Raw genomic sequence first — 19,531 nt, forward strand, 5'->3', positions numbered from 1 at the left:
ACTAAAATTTGTATTTGTCACCTGCAGTCCTATGTAACAGCCTAGATAACAGTGATTACTTTCTGTGTACAGATAATGTAGTAGATGTTCCATGCAGTCCTATGTAACACCCCACATAACACAATAGTTCACAGTGTTATGTGGGGTGTTACATAGGACTGCAGATAACATCTATGACATCTGTACACAGAGAGTTATGAGATGGTGGGGGTCTGACTCCTGGCACCCCCACCAATCAGCTGTTTGAGGAGACCGCGATGTCCCAGTGAGCGTCGCAGCCTCTTTGCTCGTTACCAAGCACAGCGCTGTCCATTTGATAGCCCTGCGGTATTACAGCTCAGCTGCAATCACTCGGATGAGACAGAGCTGCACCTAGACCATGTGAACGATGTCATATTGCCTAGGAAGAGACGTTGGCGCTTACGAAGCACCGCAGCCTCTTCATATAGAAAAAAAAACTAAAACTAGAATGGAGGGGGGGGGGGGGCCGAATTGGGTAGACAGCCCCGGGCCTCTCATGCACTTAATCCGCCCCTGCCCAGAGGAGGAGAGCAGAAAGACGGAGCAGCCAGAGGTATTGAGAAGTTCAGCAGCTGGCTAAGTATCGCTTTCCCTGCCTCTTCCTTAACCCCTGCTGCCCTGTTCCCAGAAGTAACTCCTGCTGTACCTTGCTTTGCTGCCCCAGCTCAGTCCCTTGTACTCCTGCAGCCCCAGCCTCCCTTATTAACCCCTGCTGCTGCCCAATAACCCCTTCCTGCCATACACCTACCCCTAACCCCTGCCCGCTGCTGAATTCTGGCAGCATCAGACCCTGTGTGTAGCCCCAACATTAACCCCTGACACCCCTGTAGGGTATTAACCCCTCCATTGCCTGCCATCCAGGAACCCTAGAATTGTTAACCCTTTCCTGGGTTACCCCTGACTAGTCAACCCTTGACACTAACCTGTCCACAGCTATATCCCTGGCCTGCATGTATTAACCCCTGCAGTGCCACAATTGTGTGTTTTACCCCTTGTACCCCATAGGGACAGTGAGTAGCCAGGCGGGTGGGTTACCCATATTTGTGTGTATGTAAGTGTATTATTGCAATGTATAGATAGTGTGTGGGGTGGAATGGGAATTGTGTACTGTGTAGTGTACTTTGTAGTTAGGTTTGTATTGTGTTTATTGTAGTACTGTTTCTATACTGTGGTGTGTACGTCTATATGTATATATATATATTTATATCCATTGATCTATAAATATATATAGATATAGCGTATTGTGTAATAAATATTCCTTATTGTTCATAATACAGTGTATGGTGTTTTTAGTAGTCGCCGCCCTAATATAGTGATAGTAAGTCGAACGTAGTGTAGTTCAGTGGAGTGTATAGGTAACAGAGGTAGTTAGCTAGTTAGCATAGTTGGTTATAATTTAGGCATCAATAGGCGGAGTCATCACTAGACTACTCACGCCTATTTATGAATATTAATTATTGAGATTTGCATAAATATCAATAATTAATATGCCCTTTAACACACTATTGTAAACTACAATGTGTCACAAGAAAACAATCTCAGAAGAGTTCCATTCCACGGCCCCACTAAAAAAAAACAACATGTCCTATTTCTGTCCGCGCTTTGCTAACAAGAACAGGCATTTATATTGCAAATTGCAACACGGACGGCTTCTGTTTTTTGCGGATCCGCAGTTTGCGGATCGCAAAAAACGGCATGGTTGTGTGCATGCGGCCTTAGGGAGAACAGTCTGGGGCGAAAGGAGAAGAAAAAAGGTAACAACACCATTTAGAGAAACATCAGTTATAAGTGACTGGATTAAATAATCAATAAGTATTCTGTGTCTTGTAAAATGTATATTATTAGCAAGTAATGTAGTTATTAGTTAATTTTCAAAGGGGCCCCATTAGCCTAATCTGGCTATGGCACCAACATACCTTGCCCCGACCCTGTTGATCTACCAGATTGCACTGACCAATCCAGATATGACCTGAGTCAGCAGTGTTACCAGTCGAGACTTCAGTCCAATGCTTCGGAGATTTGCCCAAGCCCTGACTGCACTCTACCATAGTGACAACCAGCTATAGCAACACACTCAGGAAGTCTGCGCTGGGAAGGGGGAGGTTAAGGGAGAAGAGAGTGAAACAGCAGCTGGTACAGTTCATTGAGGGGGCATGGCACACTATATAATAAGCAGCAGTAGGTACAGTTCATGGGGAAGGAATAGCACACTATATAATAAGCAGCAGGCACAGTACAGGGGAAGTACAGCACACTATAAAAGGCAGCAGCAGGCACAGTTCATCGGGTAAGGCAAGGTGCACACATGTGAGATCAGATTCCGGTATTCTGTTCAATAATAGGAGCGGAACCCACCCATTCATAAATTCCTTTGAAGGTTGTTTCCAAAATAGGGCGACTTTTCAGGATCCCTTTTATTATTTTATTTTAGAGCCTCTGCAATTGTCATGTGTAAATCGTGACATTTGGCCTCAAGTGTACATGGTGCCCTAGTACTCCTGAGTCCTATTGTACTGTATATCCTGGGCAAAAAATGTGTGCCACATGTAGGGTGTCTTTTAAAACCAGTATATACTTAATTTGTTACATTACTTTAGCATCTATTATACCCTTACTTGCTAAAGTTGCATAAAAGATTATATAATATATACAAATATTAGCCATCCCCAGATAGGGTCAATTTTTTTCTAATAGAAACTCTAAAACCAGGGAACATGGTTTTAGAGTGGCACAAGCAGACCACATTATATTGGGTATCGAATATTAAACCTTTGGGAAAATGCCATTTTCACTTTGCACTTTGTCTGCTCACATTAATTTCAACAAAACACCTGCATATTAAAAACGCTCACCAGACCATTTGATAAATTCAGTCAATGGTGTGGTTTCCAAAATGGGGACACTTCTTGTGCATTTCTATTTCTATTTTACGCCCTCTGCAGTTGTCGTTCAATGTTGTAAAACCACCAAATTAGGCCACAAATACACATGGCTCTGGTTGCTTCAGACTCCTGTAGTGTGTCCAAAAAGCAGTTTAAGACCACATGGGCGTATTGTGTAACAAAATGTTGGGTGCTTTTTCTCCTATACCACTTTTGAAAAAAAATTGACACTTAACATGATACTTAGTGTTGGGCGAATCGGGTTCGTACTGCTCTATCTGAACCCAATTTGTTTTAGTTTATAATATGCACTCTGTACCCCAGTAAAATATATCGGCTCCGCTGAGGCCCTCTTCTTTTAGCCACAAGTAACACAAGACTTGCTTAGTCTCGTGCCTGTGACATTACAGTTCGGTTCTGCGCATACATTACTGTTTCAAAATCCAAAGCCGAACTTGGATTTGTGCCTAATTAATGAAGCTGAGTTCGGCTTCTGATTTTGAAACAGTAATGTATGCGCAGAACTAAACTGTAACGTCACAGGCATGAGACTAAGCAAGTCTCATGTTACTTCTGGCTAGAAGAAGGCCTGTAACCTGTGACATGGCGTCAAAAGCATTCCATCAAAACCTGCCCTGCAAATGCCAAACGGCACGCATGCGCAAACACTGGAAACATGGATACATCTGAATTGCATTACTGTTATACTTATTATATGAAAATTAGAAGCTCTTTGCGCACTTTTTTCATCAAAACTGTCAGGCCCATCCATCAGTGACAGTGTGGCTTCCAACAGATAAGACCTACACTATAAGACTTGCCACTCATGGCCCAAAAAAATAAAAATCAGGCCAATATAGATTCCAGCTATATCATACTCGTTCAGTAATTTTGATGGAAAAAGGTCCTTGGTGTATTCAGTATGTCCATAAATTGTTAGGGTGATTTAGGCGCTGGTCTTAGTCCATGTCCGCTGCAGCTTGATACACCGGCCTCTACATAACTTAGGCACATGATGTGGCGGCTGTTCAACAAGATTACATTTGCGCCAGCTCCCTTGTTTTCCCGTCCAAACCACTCCCCCATTTTCTCAGAACTTGAAAAAAAGGCGTAAGTGGCATACATGTGGAAAAAGGTGCCGATTTTGCTGCAAAAGACTTTTGAGAGACAGTCTGCAACTTAAATACGCAAAAAAGTGGCGTATAATTTTCATAATTGACCCCCTTAATCCTTGAAAAAATATTAACAAATATGTTCTGCCTCATAATCTTATGTGGTGCATCAGGTCCTCTTACTACTATACATATAATATGTAATTACTTTTACTGCAATACATCTAATATTTATCCACTTTTTCGACCACAAAACACTGAAAAATGGAGAAGGTTTAGATTTGAATTACCTTTGCATTGGCCTTTAGCAATTTGCCACCAAGTTCCTTCAATACATGCCATTTTAATGGGTCCATCCTGGGTGTATTCCGGGAGGCAGACAAAATTAGCTACTTTACCAGGTGGGTAAGTTTCATCGTGCCATTCGCCTTGTAACTGAGCTCCTTTTATTTGCTCAGGTTTTTCACAGTGATCTAAAATAAGAGAAAATGGATATTAAATAAAGTCTTCAATAATTAATGAGCTGACACATTTTGAACTAAAAGAAAATGCGAATAAACCACATAATGTGAATTCAGACAGTAGGCAGGGCTGTATATATAGATGGAGCCGCCCTAGGCACCAAGTCTGAATACTCCCTATCAGAGCTCAAGTTGAAAGAAGGTGTTGCCAAATCGAGCAGGTAAAGCTAAAAGGTTGATGGGTCCAGTAATACCACAGAGGGGCAGTATATTGTGCTATACAGTGGTATCTGGTTCTGCGCAACACAGTATACTGACCCAGCAGAACCAAATACCACAGTGTAGCTGTCACGAATACAAGGTGGGACACCGAACTAGGCCTCAAGGCTATGGAGAGGGAAAAGGTCACCTCCTAGGAAGCCCCTAAACCTGGCCATGACGCCTATCATTATGTATAGACCCTGAAGGTAGGAAAATACATATGCCGTAACCTACACCCTAGAATCCATGAAATGCCCTAGGCATGAGACTACTGGTTCCTTCCCAAGTGAATGAGCCAGCGTCTCCCTGTGGCCTAATAAACAACAAGCACAGAGGAATAAAACAAATACAAGGAACAGTACAATTAATCTTATAGAAAATGGATGAGCAGGAACACAGGCAAGGTCCACACACCAACTCTTCCAAATCCAAGCAGAGAATATCAACCGCATGGTATGAAGTGTGAGACCACACTAACTAGGGAATGCAGTAATGACCACCGGCTGCCCCTGACAAGAGGCGTGGCCATTACCACACCGCAACACTGAGAATCAAGAGACTGTCAGTTAACCACACGTGAAGTCAGTCTCTCCGATCTCCTAACCTCTGTCACAGAAGGTACCTTGACAGTAGCATAATATACTGCTCCCGCAAAACCAAATACCAGCAGAACTTCTTGATGCACTGTGGTGTTTTGATCTGTATTGTGGTATTTGGCTCAGCTGGGAGAGCATATTGTACTGTACCGTGGTATGTGGTTCTGCTGCAGAACCAAATAAAATAGTACAAGACAAAATTCTGTCTCAGCAGAAACAACTATCACAGTGCAGCACAATATCCTGCCCCAGCAGCACAAAATACCTCCCCAGAAGCTGCCCCTCTGTGGTGGCCAGTGCCGCCACCATGTTCTCTCCTCCTCCAGTTGTCTTAGATTTGGAGGAGGGGGCTGAGTAGGTGAGATGCAGGTCAGAGTAGTGAGCCAACTCTACTTACAGCATACTGGCTGCCTGCCAGCACTACGAAACATATAGGAGAATAGAGCACCACGTGCCTCTTACATCCAGTGACATCTCTTGTGATGTAGACGTTCTCTTTTCTGTCTGGTCTTTGCAGAGTTTGTTACTCAGACATGTGAGATTCCTCAATTTCTCCATTAACCTCCCCACCATTTCAACACAAACTATCCTGGTGTCCCAAAATGTCATCCTGCTGCCACTCCAAATACTGTGTCCACTGTGCTCCCCAATGCCCCCAAATACTATACTGCTGAAACAATAGTGACCCCAATAGAAATAATGGGGGAGATTTGTCAAAACTGGTGCAAAGGAAAACTGAATTAGTTGTGTAACACCCCCAAGTGGCATTACCACCCCTACACACTGCTTCTGTCTATCTGCAATAACCATGTCATCTTATGCCTTTATTCCAGATCCTTCAAGTAGTGTGCATTTCTTTTTATGCATTTGTATTGTTCATTCAATAATCTGGTTCCCCAGCGGGGTGGCAGTATACTTGGCAGTGCTACTTTACAGAGGGTGGAACCTGGCTTTCCAGCTCTCTTATACTCTCCTCCAAGGAGCAAGTACGTTCTTGGTAGAACCAGTTAGTTCCTGTACTCCATGCTATAGGGAGGAAAGCAGATGCTCGTCCCTGGTGGGACTGAGCTCTCCCTATAAGCCAACCAGGACAAGAAGTTCCTAGGATCACAGTGGGAGACAGACTTAGAATAACAGCATCAAGCAGAAAGTAAAACATTCCTATTTAATATTGTTGACATAATAGAGCTGAGAAAGCTACAGCATAGCAGAGCTAAGAGAGTTTACTACAGATTCAGCAGAGAGAAGTTTGTTTTGCAGAAGTTTTGTGCCTGCCAAAGTTCTGCTAAAACCTGTTGGGAACCAAGACAAGTTCTGTGGATTATTTGGATTATTGTTTATGAAAAGTAAAGCAATTGTTGAACTTTCATACATTATAGTGCCCCCAGTATTGATAATGTCGCCTATACTTCCCCCAGTAAATATGCTCTTGTACAAACAATCCCGCTATAGTGCCCCAGTGTTAAAATGCCCCCTGTGCCTCCAACAATGCCCCATATAATGCGCTTACATAAAAAAATTCCCCAGTAATGCCTCCTATAGTGCCCCAGAGTTCCTTCAATATGCTTACTAAATGCCCCTTCAGTAGTAATCTCCCCCCACAGTGCTCCTTCAGTAGTAATGTCCCCCATACTGCCCCATAGTGTTAATGTACACTGCTCTCCTTCTCTCCCCAGTAATATCCTCCACATTGACTCCCCCAGTAGTGTCCCTCATCCTCCCTTTAGTAATGTCTGCCAAAGTGCCTCTTCAGTATTTTTGTCCTCCAGTGCCCCCCACAGTGCACTCCTTTCTGTCAGTAATGTCCCCCAAGTGAGCATGTGGGCAAGTGAAAAAAAAAAAAAACGAATACTCATCTGTGTCCCAATCGCCTGCATTCACGATGCAGGCTGCAACCTCTTCTAGTCTACGACCTAGGATGGTGGGACACAGGTGGCCAGACACACACACACACACGTCACTTGTGCTGTGTCCCACCTATGCTGGGATATAATACATTATAGGACTCATAAAAACACAAAATGCAATCGCACACTGCAACCAGCACTCTGCCCTGCCTTTATTCTGGATGTTGAATAAGGCATTGGTGTACATTTTGGCCAAAGCGTAATAAGCCACTCACCATGTCAAGGTCCTCTTAATGAGTGGTCCCTAACACTAGTTCCTACATTTTATGGGCCATGACAGCCACACACTGAACTTTGTGTGGCTGTCATGGCCCATAAAAGGTAGGAACCACTCATTAAGGCGACCTTGACGTGGTGAGTGGCTTATTACGCTTTGGCCAAAATGTACACCAATGCCTTATTCAACATCCAGCATGAAGGCAGGGCAGAGTGCTGGTTGCAGTGTGCAATTGCATTTTGTGTTTTTGCATTTGTATCTGTATTTCGCCATAGCAATCTGCACCTGCTAGGGGTTGTGCGGGCTGAACCCCCCATATTTTTTCATTATAGGACTCATGCCTGAAGCCTGAGGCGTATGTGGGTGATCAGAAGCCAGGGAACTATTGGCTCTGTGCCATCCTGCGGCCAGCAATACAGTTGAATTCAGGACAGGGCACTTGCAGCTGTACGATTTATGTTGCCCTTAGAGCTGGATATGACTTGGTTTATATGATTTGGAGTAAAAAAACAAACAAACTAGTATGTCATTAAAGGACTTCTAGAACATACAGTGGTTACAGTGGCAGTACTACTGCCATAGCAGCTTCTAAGAGGCTTGCAGTGGCAGGGGAACCTGTGCTGTTAGACCTGGATCTCACCTGCAAGTACACACCCAGTAATGATTACTGTTCAAGGCCCAGGCACTAATGGATGACAGACATAGCAACCAGACTAGGGCCCTAGTGCCTATCATCCATGAGGGCCTGTAAATCATTAACCAACTGTGCTCTCCTCAGTAGGCACTATGCAGTTACATCATCGGGCCTGCTGGGCTGAGTAGGAGAGTACACAGGACAAAGTTGATCCTTCGACCTGTCCCCAGCCGGGGCGCTCTCCTAGTCAGCCCAGCAGGCGCGATAACATCACTGCATAATGCCTTCTGGAGAGAGCAGAATGTGCTATGTTCATCAGTGGAACAGGCCAGGTAAGTATTACTTTTTAAAATGTTATTAATGTTACAGGGGTATAACTGCAGTAAGGTGGACACTAAAGGAACAGCACTATTGTAAGGGGGGGGCAAAACTAAAGTGTGGGGTCATTAATGGGAAATTCAACAGTTTTTAGGCATTAAGGAGACATGAATACTGTGTTGGGGCATTAAGGGGTCAGTTATACAGTGTGGGGGCGCTAAAAGGGCATGATTACTATGAAGGGGGCAGCAAGTGGTCATGTCTATGGTCAGATCGGTCTCCATACACTATTAAAATGTATGGGTTCTGATGTGCCGAAGTTAGTTATTCGCAAAGTCGCGAGTGATCACTAATCATAATGACTTTTTGAACTAGTTTGCTTTGATTTTAAGTTGGCAAAAGGTGTGCAAAATTTCTCCGATTTAGGCTACATGCACACGACTGTGCCGTTTTTTGCGGAACGAAACGGGCGGCCCATTGTAGAAATGCCTATTCTTGTCCACAAAACGGACAAGAATGGGACATGCTATATTTTTTTGCGGGGCCACGGAATGGTGCAACGGATGCGGACAGCACACGGAGTGCTGTCGGCATCTTTTGCGGCCCCAATGAAGTGAATGGGTCCGCTTTTGAGCTGCAAAAACGGCGGCTCGGATGTGGATCAAAACAACGGTCGTGTGCATGAGGCCTGTGCATGATATTTGTTAAAGGGATTGTCCAGGTTCAAAGCTAAACCCAGACATACCCACATTTTCAGCAAAAACGCTAGTATGAAAGTAGCCTTAGATTTTAGCGAAGTTTTGAAAGATGTGAGTTGGCTGATTCTTCAAACTTCGACAAGAAATTTGATTTGTTGTGAATTAATTTGTCATGAATCATTATAAATCAGGTATACCCAGGCCTCTCAGTATGAAGAATCGGAAGTTACCATTTCGTGGCTGTCAGAGTGACGCACATTAAATTTTTCACTAACATAATGTGTTACCTAGGAATGATGAATTTGGGTCCAGTTAGTGGAGCAATCTGTGTGGTAATACCATCTTGGTACTGACCATAAACAATTGCAATAACGGTGCATTCTAATTTTTGGGCAAAAAATAACAACGTATAAGCTATGATGAACTTGGGTCGAGTTGGTTGAGCGTTTTGTGTGGTTCATTCCAATAACCGATAAGATTTAGCCTAGATATTCGCGGCTGCACTCGAGCTACACTGAAGGGATCGTCTCGTGTCTACCCCTCGTAACCTGCTTAACGTCGTTCATCATAGGGATCGGGGATTGCAATAATCTGAATAATTGTTTGCTAACAGATCATATTAGCAATGTTGAATTTGGGTCCAGTGCACACTTGTACAGGGTTAAATATTTAACTAACTGTATCATTAAAATAATGGACTAACTCTGTATGTCAGTGCAGTAGAACATGATGCACACGGTGATATATTACACCTGCCTTATTTATTGAGGCACACTGGGACAGATTTATCAAAACTGGTGTAAAGGAAAACTAGCTTAGTTGCCCATAGCAACCAATCAGATTCCACCTTTCTTTTTCCAAAGGAGCTCTGCAAAATGAAAATTGGAACCTGATTGGTTGCTAGGGGAAGCTAAGCTATTTCCCCTTTACACTAGTTTAGATAAATCTACCTCTCTAAGTTTATGAGTAAAATATTGGATTAACTCTTAATGTGGGGACATGGACATGACCATATACTCAACGTGCAGTCTCCCTACTGTTTCCCTACAGTCTTTCCTGCAGTTGTGACTGTGCCCATAAGCCAGTGGCAGTGGCGTGCTGGGGATTGGGGGGCGGTCTGGTGCCAGCTCTCATGGGGGTGCCAGAAGCAATGAGCGCTTCCATCAATACAGATGGAAGTGCAGGGAGCTGGGTCCTGTCACTCAGCCCCCTGCGCTCCTCCCCTCCCTCAGGCCGGCGGCGCTCTGAATGGTGACGCAGGGACTGGGATACTTCTTCCTGCTCCACCATTCAGCCTGCAGGCACAGATAGCGCTGCCAGCATGTGTGGGCGGAGCCAATAGGCCAGAAATCTGCATAAGCCCCGCCCACACATTGCTGCAGCGCGATCTGTGCTGGCAGGGAAGAGAGGTATGTGAGTTTCAGGAATGGGACAAGGTGAGTAGTTTTTTTATTTTTTTTATTTTTTTATTTAATACAGAGGGGGCACAGAGGACTTTATTACTATGGAGGGGCAGAAAAGACTTTATTACGATGGAGGTGGCACAGAGGTTTTTATTACTATGTAGGGGGAACAGAGGGCATTTCTACTATGGAGGGGGCACAGAGGTCTTTATTACTATAGAGGGGGAACAGAGATCTTTATTACTATGGAGGGGGAACAGACAGGGGCGTACACAAAAATCACTGGGCCCCATAGCAAGAGTCTGAATTGGGCCCCCAACCCCGCCCACTACCCACCCCTGGCCCATCCCACCTCCTGGCTCCTCCCCTGCCACACCCCCATTTGCCAATAAAAAAATGTATACATGTTCTACTGAAACCGTTAGAAACCTTTAAGAAATAGGTGCTGAATTCAGGTGCCTTGTAGCGCTTTATAATCCATACTCTTTCTGTATGGGAGTAAGGATCTCCCTGGGGCTGCAGTGAGCCATGTACAGCACACATCACTGCTCCTGCCTGTCTGCTTTGGTAAAGTCGGGCATAAATGGGCGATGTCAGGCTTTAGCAGAGTGGGCACAGGGCGCCATATGTATGCGAGCACAACTGAACGACTGCAGGGAAGGAGCCCGCATATATATCACTCCTCCTGCCTATGCCCACTGCGGTAAAGCCTGACACAGCTTTGTTACCAGCGCCATTTTTTCATCACTTCTCTCACCCCCAAAAATGTAATAAAATGTGATTTAAAAAGTCACACACACTCCAAAAGGGTATCAATAAAAACTACAGTTCATCCCGCAAAAAATGAGCCCCCACACAGCTCAGTAGATCATATAACTATAAAAAAGTTATGGGGGTCAGAATATGGTGATGTAAAAAAGTAAAATTTTTTTAAATCAAAGTGTTAATGCATTTTTACACTATTTAGACATAAAAAATATCGTTGTAATCGTACTGACCCAGAGAATGAAGGGCACCGGTCAGTTTTGCCACAAAGGGAAAGCTGTAGGAACAAAACCCCTAAAAAGGTGGAAAATTGTGGGGTTTTCCCCCACAAAAAAAAGTTATGACTCAAGGAAGATAGGGAAGGAAAAATAAAATGCAAAAATGAAAAAACCTCTGGTATCCTAAAGGTTAAAGGGGCTATCTAATCCCTATTATGCCACCCAAATTGCCCAGGCAACGCATACAGTTAATACTTATGCCCAATGGGGGGGCACAGACAATAGCAGGCTGCGTCGGAAATGAGCCTCCCTAGTGTCACCCGTGATGCTAGGGAGGCTCGTTCCCATTGTGGCCTGCTATTGGCTGCTCCCCCCTATGTCGCTGGATGTATTAATCTGTGTGACGTGAGGGAGGCAGTGGCTGCTGTGTGGGCATCAGGAGCAATGCGGGTGAGGTAAGTAAGGTGCCTGCCCCCAAGCATTTTGGGGGGCATTATAGGGGTTGGATAACCCCTTTAACTCATTGCTGCTGATGCTAAGTGTGCACATAGCCACCAATCATATTCTCCCCCCGCCCCTGCAAGGTGACTGATATGCTGGGGGGCCCTGTAGGATCATAGAGGACTCAGGAGGACAGTGTGCTTTCACCCTCTTCTCCCCGGGAAGTGAGGGGGGGGGGGAGTAGGAGGAAGGCACACTGTCCTCCTGAGTCCTCTATGATCCTACAGGGCCCCCTTCCCCCCAAACCCCACTGCTTGCTGTTGCCCTCCCCCTATCAAGAATACCCATATCCAACCAATACCATATATGAGCTTTATATTAAGTCTGCTGCTGTCCTCTTACTGTGGCACACTTCTGTGTTCACTGACCGGTCTTTCAGTATGGGCCAGGGGTGTGGGGCACTCACTGGCTGATGACTGTCTTGAGGGCGGGCGGCAGATGGCGGGCAGCACGTGAGCGCAGAGGATAACTCTGCCATGCCGAGTGCACTCCTCTATTAGGGTGACTAGACGTCCGGTTTTTAGACTTCTGGACCACCGCCCGTCACAAGGCCAGGACGGACTGCCAGAAGCCCTCCTTTTTTGTGGTCATCAGCGACTCTAGACTCGACGAGTACGGGGCACTTTAAGGATCACTCACATCACGGCGTAGAGCGCACCGACATCAGTCGCACGTCCGGCAGCGCCTGCATCGCGCCAGTCAATTCTGGTTTGTGCAGGCGCGGCCACGCAGGAAGTGGAGGAACAGACTCTGAGGAGCGCAGCTGCGCTGAGGTACTCCCTGGTCTGTGCTGTAGGCCGTCGGGGATTGCTCAAAGGGGGGAAGGGCAGGCCCTGGTAATTTTGAAAGGGGTTAATTATACCTACTGTTTGGGTCCTGGGAACAGCTGAAAGGGGGAAATAAATAAGTGTGAAGAGTGGACTGAAAGGGCTTAAATACTGTGAATGAGGGACTGCTGAAAAGGGTTTATGTGAAGGCCCTTCACACTTTCACAGTAGTTATTAATCCCTTTCAGCAGTTCCCCATTCACAGTATTTATTAAGCCCTCAGGGGACTGCTGAAAAGGGTTAATAAATACTGTGAATAGGGTACTGCTGAAAGGAGTTACCATTAATAACTACTACTGTCCCTCCAGGACACCCATGACCCCTCCACAAGTTCTTACCACTCCTCCACCCGTTTCCAGGCAGCCGATGGGGGCGTGGCTTCACGGAGGTGGGCGTGGTTTGTAAGTTCTAGGGGCGTGGCCGGCGAGGTCCGCGAAGCCAGTGGCCACCCTAGTCTCTATGTGTGCCTGGCTGCGCTGCTCCTGCTGCCTGATACACTGGCCAATCAGCATCAGCAGGATCCTTGCCTGGGAGGGAGATGCAGCCCGAACAATGGGTGGGGTTGGAGCCGGAGGGAGAAGTTCAAGAACGCCGCCTGAAACTATGAATAAACTGTCACTGTCTTGTGCAGAGTAGGGGGCGGAGCCTTTCATGCACTCCGGGCCCCCCTGTGCCGCGGGCCCCATAGCAACGGCCTGGTCTGCCTATATTGGCAGTATGGAGGTAGCACAGATGTCTTTATTACTATAGAGGGGACACAGAGCCAGAGGGCATTACTACAATGAAGGGGCCACAGAGGGCATTATTACTGTGAAGGGGGTAGTGGGCATTGTTACTGTGAAGGGGGCACAGTGGGCATTATTACTGTGAAGAAGGCACTATAAGGATTTCTACTATGGAGGAGGCATAGTGGGCATTACTACTATTAAGGTGGCAGAATGGGCATTATTTCTGTGAAGGGACACAGGGTATTGCTACTATTAAGGTGGCACAATGGGCATGATTACTGTGAAGGGGCACAATGGGGATTATTATTGTAAAGGGAGCACAATGGGGATTATTACTGTAAAGGGGGCACAAAGAGGGCATTACAACCTGTGAAAGGGGCAAAATGTGGGCATAACTACTGTGAGGCGGCACACATCTTTACAAAACTACTGTGAAGGTTGTACAATGAGGACCATACTACTGTGAGGGGGTACAATTTTTTTAAAGTATTGGTGGTGGTGGTGCCAGAGAAAGGACCCACCCCGGGGGCCAAACACCCTAGGCACACCACTGGCCAGTGGTGCTATACATTTCCCTTTATAAGATGCAGTGCATCTTATAAAGGGAATACTAGTGAGCACTTCCATGATGGAACCACCCAACTTTTTGGATGGTCAAAGATGGACACTTGCAGCTCATTTTGTGACAGATGCAATCACTGCTGAGGCGGGCATTTCTGCAGCCAGTGATTGCATCTTTCACAAAATTAGCTGCAAGTGTCCATCTTTGACCATCCAAAAAGTTGGGTAGTATGCTATCCTGAGGATAGGTTATCAGTAGTAAAAAGACAAAAAGGACAACCCCCTTTTACAGTAGGACAGGGAGGAATTGGTTAGGTTGAGAATTTGGCATGGGGGGGGGGGGGCCTAAGTTGAACTCTTGCACCAGAGTCCACAAGCCTTTAGGCTACACCCCTGCCTTTGTAAAAGATAACACAGTGATAACTCTCTGAGCACAGATAATGCAATAGATTTTACCTGCAGTCCTTAAGGAAATGTGTCATCAGAAAATGACCTGCTGTTTAAATATTTTTTTATTATGTTTCAAATATTCTGAAAGAATTTCTTATCATGTTATTTGCAACAGATATATCCATGCCATTTTGCACTGGCCACTATGTCTAATAATTGGTGCCACTTCTTGGTTTGTACAGATTACTTTACTGCAGTTAACTCATTCTAATCCTGCCTATAATGATATGATCTCTGTGTATAGAAAAGATCCTCCATTAACAGTAGATGATTGTAAGTGCGTACAGTATCTATTCTTTCCTTGTACAATGACTAGGGATGAGCGAACCTGAACTTCACCGGGTTCGGATTCGGTGTTCCTTTGGGTTGGGAAAACAGAATATGATGGAATTCGTAGACAGAAAGCAAGAGGCATTGTCTATGGCCAAGTATAACGAATTGTAGCTGGCATAGATTTCAGTTTCTGGCGCACAGCAGGCGCCTCTCTTGCCAGTGCAGGGAGATCAAGACTGGCGGATGGATCTGCCAGTCTTGATATACTGTACGGTATCTCCCTCATTAATTTTTTTATTTTTATTTTTTCTTTGGGGAGGGGGGGGGGGAGCAGTAGAATGGACATATGTATGCTGTCCGCATCTTTTGAGGCCCTATTGATGTGAAGTGAAAAAAACACGGTAGTGTGCATGAGCCCTTAATCTGATATCTGATAGACTTCTTTAGATTGTAATTTTTATGCAACATTAACCAATATGTACAATCTTTAATGTGAATGAGACATTGGACACTACAATAACCAACGTCCAGAAATCGGGAAGTTGTGATTTTAGATTAGAATAAACTAGGTAAGTCACAAGCAAATAGTATTATTATCGCAAACCATACAAGGTGAAGACTAGTGCTTATAATATTAGCCCCTCTAACTCACCCAATAATTCTTAACTTTTATTGTGCTTTGAAACATTATAAAACCAAAATACACTGGTAGGTACCTAAAGACATAGGGGGAGATTTATCAAAACTTGTGTAAAGGAAAACTGGCTTAGTTGCCCATAGTAACCAATCAGATTTCACCTTTCATTGTTGAGCTTTTTTGGAAATCGAAAGGTGAAATATGGTTTCTATGGGCAATTAAGCCAATTTTCCTTTACACCAATTTTGATAACGGAGGGAATTTATGCACTTCAGAATTCTGCCTCAAAAAAATCATAAAAGTGGGCCTTTGTGACATTTTGAGTCCATTGAACAAAAAAAAAGAAATTGTGTTTGGGAATAAAAAAAACAAAACAATGTGGATAAGTGTAAAGAAAGCAATAAATGACAAAAAAAAAGAATTTAAATCACTAAAACAGGAGTAGTTGGGAAGCATTGAAAAAAGGAAAAAAAGAGAATATGAAAAAGACAACTAAAAGCAGCCAAACTAGAGACCGAGAAATTAATTGCCAAAAAGAGTAAAAGTAATTCTAATACGTTCTTTAATTATATGAATGGTAAAAGGTATAAAAATGAAGGTGTTGGCCCTTTACAGAGTAAAGCTTTAATTCACACGTCTGTGTCAGTGCTCAAATCTGTGAGAAGGTGGTCAGTGATACATCCGTGAAGCTGTCCGTGAAGGATCCGTGTTGGGTCTGTGGTTCAATTTTTTGCTGTCCATGTGCCATCCGTGTTTCACTGACACTGAACAGCTAAAAAATAATTTTCAAAGCATCTCTTCCTAATGATCCGTGAAACATGGATGCAACACGGATGGCATCCGTATTGCATCTGTAGTTTTCGAGGACCAATAGACTATAATGGGCGTGATGGATTCGTGAACACGGACAAAATTGAGCATGCATCTGTGCTGAAAACAAGGACCCAAGGACCGTGCTAAAACACTGATGTCTGAATACACATATTAAAATGAATGGGGACATGTGCTGAAAGTGGAGAACACGTAGAGCAAATATCCGTGAAACACTGACGTGTGAATGAGGCTTAATGAGGGGAAAAGCAAGGCTATTAAATATTTTTTTTCTCCACTGTATTCACTGAGGAAAATAAACTGTCAGACGTAATTCAGAATGTAAAAGTAAATGCCTCATTAAAAGTGCCCTGTCTGACCCAGGAAGAAGTACAGCGCATCTTAAAAAGATTAAAATAGACAAATCACCAGAACCAGATGGCATACACCGCGGTATCCTAAGAGAATTAAGTAATGTCATAGCCAGACCCTTATTTCTGATTTAAGGACTCTATACTGACAAGGAGTGTTCCACAAGATTGGCGCATAGAAAATGTGGTGCCAATATTCAAAAAGGATCCAAAAACAGAGCTTGGAAACTATAGGCAGGTAAGTTTAACATCTGTTGTGGGTAAACTGAAGGTTTTCTAAGAAATGCTAACTTGAAGTACCTCAATGAAAATAAGCAAATAACGGCATATCCGTATGCCTTTATAAGGGATTGGCCATGTCAAACTAATTTAATCAGTCTCTATGAGGAGGTAAGTTCTAGACTTTACCGCGGCGAATCAATGGATGTAGTATATCTTGACTTCTCCAAAGCATTTGATACTGTACCACATAAAAGGTTAGTATATAAAATGAGAATGCTTGGACTGGGGGAAAATGTCTGTATGTGGGTAAGTGACTGGCTCAGTGATAGAAAACAGAGGGTGGTTATTAATAGGGATGAGCGAACCCGAACTGTATAGTTCGAGTTCGTACCGAATTTTGGGGTGTCCGTGACACGGACCCGAACCCGAACATTTTCGTAAAAGTCCGGGTTCGGGTTCGGTGTTCGTCGTTTTCTTGGCGCTTTTTGAAAGGCTGCAAAGCAGCCAATCAACAAGCGTCATACTACTTGCCCCAAGAGGCCGTCACAGCCATGCCTACTATTGGCATGGCTGTGATTGGCCAGTGCAGCATGTGACCCAGCCTCTATTTAAGCTGGAGTCATGTAGCGTCGCACATCACTCTGCTCTGATCAGTGTAGGGAGAGGTTGCAGCTGCGACTGTTAGGGCGAGATTAGGCAGTGATTAACATCAGGGTCAAGCTGTCACCAAGTGCATTTAACCATCAATAGTGTGGTTATTTTTTGGCTATATCCTACATCAGGGTCAAGCTGTCACCAAGTGCATTTAACCATCAATAGTGTGGTTATTTTTTGGCTATATCCTACATCAGGGGCAAGCTGTCACCAAGTGCATTTAACCATCAATAGTGTGGTTATTTTTTGACTATATCCTACATCAGGGGCTTAGCTGTGCTTGCTATTTTATTGAGGGGTGAAATACAATTGCCAAAATAGCAGTACCCTAAATCTGGAGTTTCAGCTGTGACTAGCCAATTGTAATACTGTCTGCTGTCTGGCAAAGGATATATTTTTGTTCTGGGTTGAAATACAATTCCCAACTTAGCAATTCTCTAAATTAGTGGTTTCTGCTGTATCAGGCCTACTTTAAATCTATCCCTAAAAGGGTATATTAGATACAAGGTTCAGATAGGGTCATTCTCAATAACTTCACACACACGCTACTGTGCAATTCCAAGTCTAATTCTGTCTGTAAACGTATACCTGTCACCCTGCGCCTAAATAATAGGCCTCAAATTTATATTCATCTAAATCTGTGGTTATTGCTGTGGCTGGTCAAGTTATTTAGTGTCCGTCAAAGCACAGTTTTTGTTCTGGGTTGAAATACAATTCCCAACTTAGCAATTTCCTAAATTAGTGGTTTCTGCTGTATCAGACCTACTTTAAATCTATCCCTAAAAGGGTATATTAGATTCAAGGTGCTCATAGGGTCATCCACAATAACTTCACACGCTACCGTGCATTTCCAAGTCTAATTCTGTCCGTAAACGTATACCTGTCATCCAGGGCCTAAATACTAGGCCTCAAATTTATATTCAGCTAAATCTGTCGTTACTGCTGTGCAATACGATACGTTAGTGTAATACGGTACTTAAATAGATAGCCAGATAGTGTTAGGTGTCTGTAAAAAAAGGCCTGAATTTGAATTCAATACATTGGGCCAAATAATATTTTTCTTATTGTGGTGAACGGTAACAATGAGGAAAACATCTAGTAAGGGACGCGGACGTGGACGTGGACGTGGACATGGTCGTGGTGGTGTTAGTGGACCCTCTGGTGCTGGGAGAGAACGTGGCCGTTCTGCCACAGCCACACATCCTAGTGTACCAACTACCTCAGGTCCCAGTAGCCGCCAGAATTTACAGCGATATTTGGTGGGGCCCAATGCCGTTCTAAGGATGGTAAGGCCTGAGCAGGTACAGGCATTAGTCAATTGGGTGGCCGACAGTGGATCCAGCACGTTCACATTATCTCCCACCCAGTCTTCTGCAGAAAGCGCACAGACGGCGCCTGAAAACCAAGCCCATCAGTCTGTCACATCACCCCCATGCATATCAGGGAAACTGTCTGAGCCTCAAGTTATGCAGCAGTCTCTTATGCTGTTTGAAGACTCCGCTGGCAGGGTTTCCCAAGGGCATCCACCTAGCCCAACAAGCCCTTCCCCAGCAGTGGAAGACATAGAATTCACTGACGCACAACCACTTATGTTTCCTGATGATGAGGACATGGGAATACCACCTCAGCACGTCTCTGATGACGAAACACAGGTGCCAACTGCTGCGTCTTTCTGCAGTGTGCAGACTGAACAGGAGGTCAGGGATCAAGACTGGGTGGAAGACGATGCAGGGGACGATGAGGTCCTAGACCCCACATGGAATGAAGGTCATGCCACTGACTTTCACAGTACGGAGGAAGAGGCAGTGGTGAGACCGAGCCAACAGTATAGCAAAAGAGGGAGCAGTGGGCAAAAGCAGAACACCCTGCCGCCGAGCAAACAGGGGATGTACCACCAACACCACCACCTCCGTCACCAAGCATCTCAACCATGTCACACGGCAGCGTTCAGCTCTCCATCTCACAAACATTTGAGAGAAAGCGTAAATTCCCACCTAGCCACCC

At 44.6% G+C, this 19,531-nt stretch overlaps 1 protein-coding gene across 1 annotated transcript in view; it reads right to left on the reverse strand.

Moving 5' to 3' along the window:
- LOC122944191 (complement receptor type 1-like) overlaps positions 1-19,531 on the reverse strand; it is a 380,940-nt gene that overhangs the window by 349,653 nt on the left and 11,756 nt on the right. Inside the window, exon 2 of the mRNA XM_044302417.1 lies at positions 4,306-4,488. Within this exon, the coding sequence (XP_044158352.1) occupies positions 4,306-4,488 (183 nt within the window). The remainder of the gene's footprint in view (positions 1-4,305; positions 4,489-19,531) is intronic.

The sequence above is a fragment of the Bufo gargarizans genome, chromosome 7, assembly GCF_014858855.1.
Source record: "Bufo gargarizans isolate SCDJY-AF-19 chromosome 7, ASM1485885v1, whole genome shotgun sequence".
NCBI lineage: Eukaryota > Metazoa > Chordata > Amphibia > Anura > Bufonidae > Bufo > Bufo gargarizans.